The sequence below is a fragment of the Chanodichthys erythropterus genome, chromosome 10 (genome assembly GCF_024489055.1).
Source record: "Chanodichthys erythropterus isolate Z2021 chromosome 10, ASM2448905v1, whole genome shotgun sequence".
Taxonomy (NCBI): Eukaryota; Metazoa; Chordata; class Actinopteri; order Cypriniformes; family Xenocyprididae; genus Chanodichthys; species Chanodichthys erythropterus.
In genome coordinates, this window is record NC_090230.1 from 28,159,600 (window position 1) to 28,173,712 (window position 14,113).

Here is a 14,113-nt window from a genome sequence, read left to right on the forward strand (position 1 = left end):
TGAGGATTTGGGAGGGTTTCTCTCCTGACGTCATAAAAGCACAATTGCTGGTTTAATTGAGGTCGTTTCGTGAGCGTGTGTGTGCGGGTCAGACACAAACACACGGGCAGATGGCCTGTTGAACACCAGCATCACACATATGGAGATCCACACTATTGTTCAGAGAGGCTCCTGACGCTTGGATGCGCACACACACACACACACACACACACACACACTTACAGGTTTGTTTTGCTATCTTAGTGAGGTCTCTCCATAGGCGTGATGGTTTTCAAACTGTATAAACTGTACATTCTCTCCCCCTACACTACCTCTACCCCTAAACCATCACAGAAAACATTCTGCATTTTTACATTTTTAATAAAACATTGTTTAGTTTGTTTTTAAAACTATTTAAAATATGAACAATCCTCATAAAACATGTTTACGTTGTAATACCAGTGTCATTATACACATTTGTGTCTTCATAAATCACACACACTAAACACACTCATTTTAGTGCTGCATTCGACACTATCGATCACAATATTCTTCTAAATAGACTCGATGTTGGCATTAGTGGAATTGCACTGGCATGGTTCAAATCATACTTATCTGTCTGTTATCAGTTTGTAGTAGTAAATGAAGAGAGGTCATATCGACAGGCTTGGGAGGGTTACTTTAAAAATGTTTTCTGTTGTAGTTACAAATTACTTCATTAAAAAAAGTATTCAGTAACGTAATCAAAGTACCACAATATGAAAGTAGTGTAATCTGATTACTTTTGGACTACTTCTAGCTCACGTGTATAAAAGAAAGAAAGAAAGAAAAAAAGAAATGGGGGGGCAACTTAACTGTAAATAAATTGCATTTTTAAATTTAATTATTCTCAATTTCTGCAAGTTTTTAAATGTTACATGTTCTATACTTTTGCATGGGTCTCAACAATAAAAATATTGTAAAAATCTGATAAATTATCCATTGCAATATTATTATCGTTGCTGTTGTTTAGAGATTAAAAATATAAAAGTCACATCAGATCATAACCAAACTGAACGAGCTTGGATAACACATTTCTGTTCATGTTTGTTCTGCTTTAATTTTAATGTTTAGCATTTTAGTTACTTTTAAAAACTATTAAAACTAAACAATCATGTCTCATTTCCACATTTTTGGAATACACAGCCCAGAATATATATATATGGTATTACAGATTATTTTATTGTCCTTTGATAAAGTGTTTTCGTAGATGTAAGGCAGAGTTTGCACTGTTCAAATCCTATTTATCTGACCGTTATCTGTTTGTAGTAATAAACGAAGAGAGGTCATATCGGTCACAAGTTCAATATGGAGTACCACAAGGCTCAGTACTAGGAACGTTGCTTTTCATCCTGATTTCTGATTTGTGTCTTCTGAGACAGCCTGAATCATGATATATTGTATAAAGCGCTAAAGGTAACTTCACACACACTCACATTTTCTCCTTTTCACATATTTCTTTGCAATATTTGATATAGTATTAATGGTCAGTGGTGGTTGAGTGTCTGGTTTGCTTCATTCGCTCTGTTCAGATGGAGTCTGATGTCAAACCTGTTGAGCTTCCTGGAGTTTTCAGGATCCAGGCATGACCTCTGACCCTTCAGCTGCAGAGTGTGATTGGCTGACGGTCGTATCTGGGCAGTTCTTGTGTTTGTACACACTCAATATTAATCACAGAATGCTGAAATCTGAAGAGATATCTGATAATCACGGAGTGTGGAGGAGGAGCGCAGCAGGGTTAATCCCTGAAACACCGTGACCCTCTTTCACAGACACGAGACAAAGAAAACACACGCGCAGTCAGCTGGACTCTGATTAGTTTGCTAGTAATTATAAAGCTGATTGTTAATCTGATCAGGCTGAAATGAGTTAGTCTGCATTAAACACACGTACGTTATTTGGACGTGATTTTGTCTTTCAAAATATATTTAAAAGTTTGAGCTTAGTACATTTTTTAAAGAAATTGATACTTTTATTAATCATGGATGCATTAAATTGATCTAAAGTGACACTCATAATGTTACAAAAGATTTCATTTTATTTTAAAATGTGTATAATCCATCCGTTTCATTCCAACAATTAAAATGCTTTGGGTTATAAAATCAGAGCAAAAATGTCTTAACTAGTGAATATTAACAAATCATATTATTTACAGCAACATTTTTCTTTAACAATTATAAATGTTGTAAGTATGTTGAAAGAAATTGAAGAACAAACTTTAATTTTAAGACAGATTTAATGAAAAACCATGTGATTGCACGAACAAAGATAAATCTCCAGGATTGTTTTAGTGGCGATTCTTGTGTTTGTCGTCAGATCTGCTGGGGGGTTGGGTGTGTGTTTGCCAATGAGATTGATGTGATTTGCGTTTGGCATTTTCACGCGGTGGGTTTCTGGATCAGAGACTCGCACACAAATGATTTGCAAATCAAACCTGTTGAGCCGAACGCTCCTGGAGTTTCACAAACATCATTCATCAGCGTCCCGCGGGCGTGTGAACGACGGCCCTCCAGAGTGTGTTTAATGCATCACAAAAGAGTCTCAGACGGGTGGAGGAAGGGCGTCACGTCGCCGTATCACACAGGAACTGATGAAAACCTGACCTTATGTGTCAGATCTTTCTCCTGAAACCCTCAAGAGTAATAAATGAGTACGATTAGAGAGCTATATCAAGCTTATATCGAGATCTCTGACTTTTGATTGCAGATCAAAGTTTGAGACGTAAACTCACTGGAAACAATGTGGTTTGCTTCCAGTTTCCACTGTTTCATCACAAATAATGACAAAAAAATGAATTAAAGCATCAAATTAAACATGAAAATTTGAGGTAGAAAGACTGAAATAGAATTTCCTTGTAAAACGTACTCCGATTATCAATGTTTTTTAATTACAACTTTAAAAAAAATTTACACCGTGAAATTTTGAAGTAGAAAGACTGAAACAATAATTTGTTACATTTATACAACGCTTTTCTGGGTACTCAAAGCGCTTTACATATGGAAGATGATTAAGAATATTTAGAATAGAAATAGAATTTTCTTGTAAAACGTACTGCAATTATCTTTGTTTTATTTCCATAGAAATTATACAAATGTGTAAAAACATGCGATTTTAAAACTTCCATAAAACATCCATTAATGTGTTTCAATTGTAGTTTTGTGATTTATTCACTTCATAAAGTTGAACGTCTGGAGATTTTGTTCTACTGAAAACTCTTCGGCCTGTTGATGCTCCAGCAGGGATCGAGGAAACAAAACAAACCATGCTGAGAAAAGTGAAGTGGTGTGAGCAGATTTAGAGTTTGTAAAGTGATTTAGCGGCGCTGACGTGTTTGGCAGCTGTTTGCCGAAGTCTCACAGTGTCTCATTGTCCTAAAGTTCCCGGGAAACTAAACCAGCAGCTGTCGCTCCAAACACACACACACACACACACCCTGCCCCCATATCCTCGCACAACCAAAACAAACCCCCATCTCAATCCAAACAACCCCTCAGCCGGATCACGACGTTAACCCTTCGCATCACACACAAGTTTCTCAGTAGTTTCTCATAGACAGAAATAAGATGAAATGCAAATGGTGAAAAGGAAAGGGCCCGAGAAAAGACCCTAGCTACTTAAACATGTCACATCTCTCAAACTGTGCTCAGATTTAAGTCTCGATCAGTTAAATATAATAGTATATAAATATCACGACAGCTATTGACCGAAAACTTCAACGAAACTCATCTGAGAACTCAAAGAGCAACAACTGAGACTCTAAACTGAAGATTCGTTCTTGATTAATTTGATCACTGGACGTGACAGGAAGAGATCAGCCCAGAATTCAGAGTATTTCCTGTTTCTGCGGCTTGTTTTTTCAAATGCAAAAGGCTAAAAGAGCTAAACTCACACACACACACACACACACACACACACACACACACACACACACACACACTGTTCTAGAGAATAAATTAGATAGAATAGATAATTAAAGAATTTATTTGTGTTGTGTTCCACCTAAATACCAGCGAACGGGTGTGTGTTTGTTATGGTATGGTCTTAGTCTGGGTGTGTCCTCGGTTTTAACTTCCTCTGCTGAGCTCTCACACACACACACACACACACACACACACACACACACACACACACACACACACACACACACACACACACACTGGTGTTTCCAGTCAGTTTTGAGGAGGAAACCCCAAAGCCACTGTTTTTTCTCCCCCCTCTCGTCATTGGCTGACATCACAGCAGCTCAGCCAATAAGAGACTGTTGCCGAGGGAGAACTGAGAACTAGTCAGTGTGTGTGTGTGTGTGTGTGTGTGTGTGTGAACTGCAGTAAAACACGGAAATACAGCGAATTCAACACAAATTCACATTCTGTATCTATACTGACAGGAAATGAAATGGAAAAAGATCTAAAAAGAGACATGGAGGGAGTTTTGGGAGAATTGTTAACTGTATAAGTTTCAGTTTTCCTCTAAAATGTGTGTGTGTATAAATATATATATATATATATATATATATATATATATATATATATATATATATATATATACACACACACACACACACACACATTTTAGAGGAAAACTGAAATGCTGCCTTGGCAACTAACTGAAATAATTTTAAGTTGAAGCACTAAAATTACTAAATAAACTAAAACTGAACTTAAATTGAAATAAAAATAAATGAAATCTAAATAGTACCTATATATATATATATATATATATATATATATATATATATATATATATATATATATATATATATATAAACTTAAAGCCAACCCAGTTACTAAAATTTAAAATGAAAACTGAAAATATAAAAGCTAATTTAAAATAATAAATTACTATAATAGTATATAAATTATACTAAAATAACACTGGAATCCATAAATTATTAAATAAGTCTTTATGGTCTCTAATATGTCTGTAAAACTCAATTAGATGTGTAAATATGTGTTTATGTTCTTTTTTGAGGTTCTGTTAGTAAACATTGATAAGTTTCGGTAACCCGAGGAATAAACTGCTGTTATGCCGCCAGTTTGAGCTCCGATCACATCCAAGTGAAGCTGCTGACCTCTGCTGGTGACATAGCAGCACTGCACACAGGGTTTGAGATTGACAAGCGACGACGGCGAATAAAATGGATCTAGGGGAGTTACTAAATATAATTCCGGTAAGTTTTGTTGTTGTTTTTTAAGAGCTAACATACTAGTGTTTAAATAACGATAATGATTTATTAGACGACGCGGGAGATTCAAATCAAAATCATTCAAACCGTCTTCTGAGGAAAAAAGCGCGTCTTTCTCCACAGTGGAAAATTTACCATTAGAAATGTTTCTAGGATTATTAAAGTTTTTTTCATTTTCTCTAGAACTCAATGTAGCTACACATATAGGATAGTCCTCACATTAAATCGTCAAAAATGAAAATATGTAGAACAAAATCGATTTTGATGCCCTTATTTTTGTGACAGCTGCATGGTACACAATCCTGCGCCATTTTTCACGAATATTCACGAGAAAAACTAATTACATTATCATAAGGACATAATATATATATATATATATATATATATATATATATATATATATATATTTATATATATATTTTTATATTTTTTTTTTTTTTTTTTTTTTAATAAAAAATAATATGGTTTAATGACCAGTTTTCGTCGCGTCTCTAGTTTGAAGGTTTAACCTCTCAAAAAACACATTCCACAAAGACGTACTGCATAAAGCTTGTTTATTAACAAATATACATCATTATTTTCATCATGTTTTACTTCTACTGGCTTCAAAGCAGGTAAAAATACCAAATTCTCCCTCATACACACTAAACATTAAAAAGGCGTCTGTGATTTTCAGCTGTCACTGATCTGAGGTCAGCCCGCTGTGCTGAATCGCTGCTGTTGCCATGGTGATCGCCTCCTCTAATGTCTGCTGATCTTCTAACTGCATATGCACAACCAATACACACAGTCAGACAATCTCACTTTAAACAAACTTTTAAATTATTTTTCAATAAAAGGCAAAAAGTAAAAAGGTTATGCCCCTAAATGGTATCATCGAATCATTGTATGTTAAAAACACTGTGCCACAAGTCCTTTATGTGTGCTGTTTCATATGGACTTTCAAGTATGCATCTGTGACTTTTCGATATGAGTCCAAAACTGCCATGTGAAGTAATAACAATAATTTTAAGGCAGTTAAACATCTATCCCATTGATGTACATTTAGAGTGAGGTATAAAACTGACCTGTACTGCGATCTGTGTGCCGTTCTCCGTGGCTAGCAGCGCCACCTGCTGGTATGGCGATGAGCTCCCTTCGGTCATGATGTCGTCTGACGTTACTATGGCAACCTGCAGGACGAATACAGATATGGGTGAATGACTTGAGCTCTGATAACTATGCAATAGCGTTCATCCCATAATACCCACCGGCTGCAGCTCTTTGCCATCTGTAACCATGGTGACTTGCTGCCCAGTGCGGCCCTGGTGGGCAGGGACGGCGATGGTGGTTCCGTCCTGGGTTACCATGGTAACGGCCGTGCCGAGGACCTGCAGGTGTGAGCTGATGATGTCGTCTGTTTCCATGGTAACTTCGGCATCACGTTCGTTCTGCTCGGTGCCCTGCGGCGACGCCTGAAAAACCTCTGCGTCTACACACGAAACCATTCTTTGCAAACTTTGCCAAAAAGTGCAGCAAAAATCTGAAGTGAAACAATGCGTACGGTAGACAGAAAGTCGTTCTCACCGTCCTCGGCGGTGTCGAAGTCTCCGTGCGCGGTGCGCTTGTGCATGGCCAGCGTGGACGTCTGTCTGTAGGTCTTCCCGCAGTGGCTGCAGGTGTACGGCTTACAGTGTGTGTGAACCACATGATGCTTATAAAGGCTGGAATATTCCGTGAAACTCTTCCCGCAGCCGGGAACCGTACACAGATACGGCTTCTCACCTGAGAGACCAAACACAACATCAATAAATAAAAAAAGAGTCAGTTTAGGAATAGTTGGGAAATAATCCTATGAATGAATCGAATCATTAATCTTAATCGAATCAAATCTGATTGTGAATCAAATCGTTCTGAATTTGCAAAATTGAATCAAATCAGAAACCTATCTGTATCAATTCATTGTAAACCAAAAGATCTACAGATTTAATTAACACATTTAGTTAGAGCTGGATGACTCTGGATAGACAAAGTACAGCTAAAAAAAAAAACAGGTTCTGACAAAATGTTAATTGCTGCAAAATGTTTAATTAATTTGAAAGAATTATAAAAAAAAAAATTTGGTGGAATGAATGATTCAATGACTCATAAATACATCACTTGTTTCATTACTGGATGAATCAGTGTTTTTGAACGAATCTCTTGAATGAATGATTCAATGACATATAATTCTAAGTTGTTTGTCGCCAGCTAGTGTATGGAAGCTTGTTTCCGCCACTAAATAAAAAATAAAAAAAGGTAATTGCGACTTTTTATCTCACAATTCTTTTCTCAGAATTGTGAGATATTAACTTGCAATTGTGAGTTATGTCAGAATTGTGAGATATAAACTCTGTAAACTGTGAGGAAGTCAGAATTGCACATTATTAACTCAACTGCAAGATATAAACAATTGTGATATAAATTCACAATTCTGAGTTTATAATTCGCAATTCTAAATTTATAACATACCTTTATACCTTTTTTTGCAATTTTTTATCACAATTCTGACTTTCTCACAATTGCGAGTTATAATGTCAGAATTGCGAGATATAAACACAATTACGAGAAATAAAGTCAGAATTACAAATTATAAAGTCAGAATTGCGAGATATAAACACAATTACGAGAAATAAAGTCAGAATTACGAATTATAAAGTCAGAATTGTGAATTATAAAGTCAGAATTGTGAATTATAAAGTCAGAATTGCGAATTATAAAGTCAGAATTGCGAGTTATAAAGTCAGAATTGCGAGATATAAACAATTACAAGAAATAAAGTCAGAATTACGAATTATAAAGTCAGAATTACGAATTATAAAGTCAGAATTGCGAGTTATAAAGTCAGAATTGCGAGTTATAAAGTCAGAATTGCGAGATATAAACAATTACAAGAAATAAAGTCAGAATTACGAATTATAAAGTCAGAATTACGAATTATAAAGTCAGAATTGCGAGTTATAATGTCAGAATTGCGAGATATAAACAATTATGAGAAAAAGTCAGAATTACGAATTATAGTCAGAATTGCGAGATATAAACATGAGAAATAAAGTCAGAATTATGAATTAGTCAGAATTGCGAGTTATAATATCAGAATTTTTTCCCCTCTTTTTTTTAGTTTATATCTCGCAATCTTAAATTTATAACTCACAATTATTGTAGTATAGTTATTAGTTATTATATATTAGTTATTGCACTATAAAAAGTTATATTATATATATATAAAAGTTATTATAACTTTTATTTTATTTCAGTGGCTTCCATACTAGTGCGTAATGATGTAATTAATGCTATAATTATTTGAAGCGCCAAGTTACTTTCAAAGTGATTTACTCCATTGTAATCACTACCATCGTCATCAGTGTTTACATCCAAGCTATAAACTTTTATCCCATTTCTTCTGTGACAATCTGAATCATTGTAAGACAGAAATAATGACACTGTTTGATTTTAAAGACTGTTTGTGAAGCTGTTCCGCACCTATACATGACAACGGCTCTCTCTGGATCAACAGCGCCAACGCAGATCTGAATGTTCCGGTGTGATTTTGTCAGGTTTAGTAGACTCAACCGAATCATTGTCATTTAGGAATGAGATCATGTGGGTGTTTGAATCGAGATTGCAATCTTTGAATGATTAATCATGTTTTAGTTATCAATAACAATACTGTTTTGCTTTTGTCAGTAGTGTAGCGATGTATGAAGCGCCAGACACCTGAATTTGAACGTGAACAAATCTGTGGTGGGAACAAATTCACACGGTGGATTTCGCCGAGTGACGGTAAGTGTGCGTGTTACCTGTGTGTATCCTCATGTGGTTCTTGTAGTTGGTAGCGCTGGCGAACGCTCTCCCGCAGGACGGCTCCGGACACAGGTACGGCCTCTCGCCCGTGTGCGTGCGCGTGTGAACCTTGCGGATGTTGGACGTGGTGAAGGAACGCCCGCAGCCCTCGAACGGACATTTAAACGGCTTCTCGCCTGAGAGAAAGAGCCAAAAGCCTGCTGATTTCTGCATGTACACTCAATATTGCGCGACTGAACGGCTGTGCGGTCGTACCGGTGTGCGTGCGCACGTGTTTCTGCAGGTCTCCGGAGGTTTTGAAGGCTTTGTAGCACATGTCCTCAGGGCATTTGTAGGGTTTCTCTCCCGTGTGCGTGCGCAGATGGCTCTTGAGGCCGTATCCCGTGGCGAACGCTTTACCGCAGGACGGCACCTCGCACCTGTACGGACGGTCGCCCGTGTGAGAGCGCTCATGCACCTGAGTGACACACACACACACATCTGTGCTCAAAAACACTGTTTGACGCCTGATCGACCCCAGTGCATTGTGGGACGGCTCTGTACCTTCAGATGGTGTGCTGTGGTGTAGAAGCGGCCGCAGCCCGTGTGTCCACAGCGGAAACTCTTCTCTCCGACCTGCTGAACTTTACTGGAGCTCCAGACCTTCCCCTCAAACATCAGCTGAGAAACAGTCAATTATATAACTGACATTCACAATCTATCTATCTATCTCAATATCTGTCTATCATACCTGTATGCTGGTCTGCTCCGCTCCATTTGTGCTCTCGATATTTTCATCGACCTCCACCTCTGACCCCGTCAGCTATGCCACATCAAATCAAACATCAGTTATGAACGTCTATGATCACGCTCAGAGTTGTTCGATATCGTGTCATCAGACCTTGGTGGTGTAGTTCTCCAGCGTGCCCATGGCGTCGGCGTCCGCGTTCATCTGGTGGTGGATGTACGCCGTACTGCCGTCCTCCAGCTGAACGGCCTCCACCGCGCCGGGGTCGAACCCTTCTGTCAACACAGAGGTCAGAGGTCAAATGCGTTCGAGAGACTCGTGTACTCGAGGGGTTTGGTGCAGCACCTTTAGGCGTGTGGTGAATGAACGCTGTGCTCCCATCCTCCAGCTGTACGGCCTGACCGTCCTCGAACGCCAGCGACTCTAAACACACACACGGGTTCGTCAGTATCAAACGCGCTCTGATCGGCGGCGCTCAGTGGCGTCACACACACCTTTCTGTTGAACGGTGACGTGTTGAATGAACGCGGTGGTCCCGTCCTCCAGCTGAATGGTGTTTCCCTCCACCAGACTCCCATCTGACAGATAAAAACACTAGATTTACACATTCACACACTTTCTGACGTTTTACCTGTTATTGATTACTGGATAAGATTTCTAAAAATCATTGACTAGATATTGCAATGAGAAAAAGCATTTAATGATTTTAGTGAAAAACGTCACTAGAAAAAATTATGTTCACAATAGAAAAATTTTGGTTACATTTTATTATTATTTGTATACAATTATAGTATTTATTAATATTTTGAATTAGCTTTATATTTTACTTTTTAAATATTACTTATAAATTTACATTTTAGTTATTACATTTAGGTAATTTTAGTATTTTAATTACTTTTGCCTTTTTCTTAATATTTATATTTAGCGTCCATTTATATTTATTTTAATTTTAGCAATTTTGTAACTTTTCTAACACAAGGTTTTTACTAATACACTTCATATAATCATTTACTAAAAACGATCTTCAGTAGTTTTAGTTAACAATAGCACTGATTTGTTTATTTAGTTAGATAATTTCATTTATTTAAAGGGTTCTTGGCATGAGAAATTAAATATTTTCCTAGAGCTTTTGAAAAAAATTAACATTTTTAAGATATTTCCAGCTATTTTACAGATTTTACATTGTAAAATTGTACAAATGTCCACAATTTTAAGATATTTCCAGCTGATGTTTTTGGAATCTTGATCCCAGAATCAAAAGAAAAACAAAAAATATAATTTTAGCATTCATTAATATTTTATTTTTTTTAGGTTCATCAAATTTTTTTACATTGCAACGTTATTTTAATGACAATTTAGCAGATTTTCAAGCAATGCAAAAAATAAATTATTATTTAAATTGTATTTTAAAAGTATTTTATGATCATTTGTTGTACTGGTTTTAATTTATGATTATTTTAACTAAAACATAATTTTATTGCTATAATAAAATTAGATGGAATAGAAATACAAAAATGATAAAACATCCAGTAATTTTAGTTGAAGTATTAGATTAGTTAAAACTATAACTGAAATAAACATAAATTAAAGCTAAATAGAAATATATAATATAAAAATGACAAAAGCACACAATTATTAAAACACTAATATGAAATATTAATGAATACTAAAATAGTATACAAATAATTTTATTTGATGGTATGGATAATATTGAGAATTACAAAACACCCAGTAACACTTGACATTAAAATTTCATTTGTTAACATTGTTTAGTAAAACAATTTTAAAATCAAATCTTGTATCTGTTAAAATAGGTTAATGCACTGTGAACTAACATGAACAAACAATAATTATATTTTTTTAAATTATATTTCAACTGATTTGAATTATAATTTATGTTTCCTAAATAATTGTATAACATTAACAACTAAAATTCTGTAAAAAATATATTGCTCATAGTTCATGTTAGCTAATGAGAGCCTATTGTAAAGTGTTATGAGAAATGAATGAAAATGAAGACACAAATCAGTCAAATCTAATGTTCATATGTGCCTTGTTTTCTTTTAGCAACTCGTATGTTTTTTCGTTTGATTTTGTGGGCATTTTCAGTGTAAGTCTCACCGCTGATGGCCTGCTGTATGTAAGCAGTGGATCCGTCGCTCAGAGCCACGGCCTGAAGCCCCAAACCCTCCATGATCCTGCAGCAGTCAAAGAACACAACCCTTTCACACGCTCTTTAGAACAGTTAGATTAAGACATTAAAACTGTACGTTTTTTCAGGGGGTTTATTTCAAACACTTCACATGCCAAAGTGAACAGTCAAGTGGAAAATACAACGAATGAATGCAAAGAATAGGCTGAGGAAAAGTGAAGTTCATGTTATATGGAACTCGTATGTTTAAAGGGATAGTTGATTGACAGTTTTACATTTGTACATCAGGAAGTGGTGTGGACAGAACTGTTCGATTCAGCAGCTGAATTTCAGCTACAAGCAACTTGTTTCCGTCACGGAATAATAAAAATGGTAATTGTGACTTTTTATCTTGCGAATGCAAGTTTATACCACAATTCTGGAGGAAAAAAGTCTGAATCGTGAGATAAAAAGTCGCAATTAACTTTTTATTCTATGGCAGAAACAATAGCATCATTATTCAGCTTGTTTTGATTCAGTTCTGTTCGATAAGTGTCGATGTTGCAAAATTAGTCCAAAAAAGCCAGCTGTAATGCAGCAATAGTGTCATTATTCTCTTAAATTCAGTTGAAGTTTTGATCTTATCCAATATTTAAAGGGTTAGTTCACCCAAACATGAAAATTCTGTCATTAATTACTCACCCTCATGTCGTTTCACACCCGTAAGACCTTCATTCATCTTCAGAACACAAATGAAGATATTTATGTTGAAATCTGATGGCTCAGTGAGGCCTGCATAGCCAGCAATGACATTTCCTCTCTCAAGATCCATTAATGTACTAAAAACATATTTAAATCAGGTCATGTGAGTACAGTGGTTCAATATTAATATTATAAAGTGACGAGAATATTTTTGGTGCGCCAAAAAAACGACTTATTTAGTGATGGCCGATTTCAAAACACAAGATTCACAAAAGATTCATAACGCTCCGAAGCTTCCTGAAACAGTGTTTTGAAATCGGCCATCACTAAATAAGTCGTTATTTTGTTTTTTTGGTGTGGCTTTATATTAATATTGAACCACTGTACTCACATGACCTGATTTAAATATGTTTTTAGTACATTAATGGATCTTGAGAGAGGAAATGTCATTGCTGGCTATGCAGGCCTCACTGAGCCATCGGATTTCATCAAAAATATCTTAATTTGTGTTCTGAAGATGAACGAAGGTCTTACGGGTGTGAAACGACATGAGGATGAGTAATTAATGACAGAAATTTCATTTTTGGGTGAACTAACCCTTTAAGCGAAATCCACGCGATTCGGAAGTTCCTCGCGCAGATGTCGCTAGCCTCACGTGAATTCGCCGCGTTTACCGCACATTTTCGCTGTTGCTTAGCAACCGAAGTCGATTGCAATAACTCAAGCATACATTGTTGTTGTTGCTAAGCAACATACGGTCCAGTTGACTGCCAAAATATGCTGAAAGAACCACATTTGTTCTGCAGCACAAAACACTAAAAAGAACTGTCTTGTACCATGGTAATACCATAGTATGTTCGAGGAACCCTGGAGCACCATGTAAATAACCTTGAATATGGTGATAATTCAGTACTGTCCATCACTGTGTCGTTTGGTGTTACTTTTGTAAGTGCCTTTACAGTCCAGTTGAACACGGACACGCGCACGCCGCAGGCCTCGTGTTACACACATTTACATTTACTCACACGCGCACATAAACACACATATAGACGATTAGAGCGCCAAAATAACGTGACTAATGTATGTGTGTGTCTGCAGCGCTGCTGTGTCCTCCACTATCCCATCATTCTCTCTGGAGCAGCAGCAGCGCAGGCTGGGATACTCACCACCGCCAGCGGCCCGACATGCACCGCGACACACGGCAACGCTGCCCGCGCGATCACCAGCAGCAGCAGTGCGTCAGTCCTCCAGCAGGCGGCGCTGCGCGTACGGCAGAGTTTTTAAAAGCTTAATTTAACAAGACGCGCTGTGTTATACATTAATATATTATACCACAAAAGGTAAGTGTTCCATGCTAAGTATTTAGCACATAATCATTTGAAATGGTATAAATAACAGATGAAATCAGAAGGTTGGAGTGTGTTTGAGCCACAGCGCGCCCCCTGCTGTCCTCAGAGAGAATCACATCGGAGCCTCATGCCTGACTTCCGGCTTCTTTGGGTTTCTGCTCTCCATACACCGGAACCGG

At 36.8% G+C, this 14,113-nt stretch overlaps 1 protein-coding gene across 4 annotated transcripts; it reads right to left on the reverse strand.

Annotated features, from left to right (window-relative positions):
• Window positions 1-5,746: 5,746 nt before the first annotated feature.
• znf76 (zinc finger protein 76) lies at window positions 5,747-14,030 on the reverse strand. 4 transcript variants are annotated; one of them, XM_067397081.1, is made up of 13 exons: window positions 13,474-14,030; window positions 11,874-11,950; window positions 10,247-10,330; window positions 10,098-10,175; window positions 9,906-10,024; window positions 9,756-9,827; window positions 9,569-9,685; window positions 9,281-9,482; window positions 9,022-9,201; window positions 6,770-6,967; window positions 6,454-6,674; window positions 6,271-6,375; window positions 5,747-5,966 (listed from the first exon to the last, which is right to left on the reverse strand). In XM_067397081.1, the coding sequence occupies exons 1-13, from the start codon at window positions 13,503-13,505 to the stop codon at window positions 5,883-5,885; spliced, it is 1,569 nt and encodes a 522-aa protein (XP_067253182.1). In that variant the 5' UTR covers window positions 13,506-14,030; the 3' UTR covers window positions 5,747-5,882. The 4 variants fall into 4 exon arrangements, with proteins under 4 accessions (XP_067253182.1, XP_067253183.1, XP_067253185.1 ...); XM_067397082.1 differs by having other exon boundaries at window positions 9,906-10,027; window positions 13,752-14,029; XM_067397084.1 differs by having other exon boundaries at window positions 9,906-10,027; window positions 13,474-14,029.
• Between the last annotated feature and the right edge of the window lie 83 nt (window positions 14,031-14,113).

Coding starts and splice junctions, on each gene's coding strand:
- znf76 (XM_067397084.1), bottom strand. CDS start 13,505: ATGGACAGTACTGAATTATCACCATATTCAAG. Junction 9,483..9,568: donor CCACAGCACACCATCTGAAG/GTACAGAGCCGT, acceptor TGTGTCACTCAG/GTGCATGAGCGCTCTCACAC. Junction 5,967..6,270: donor GCACACAGATCGCAGTACAG/GTCAGTTTTATA, acceptor GTGCATATGCAG/TTAGAAGATCAGCAGACATT.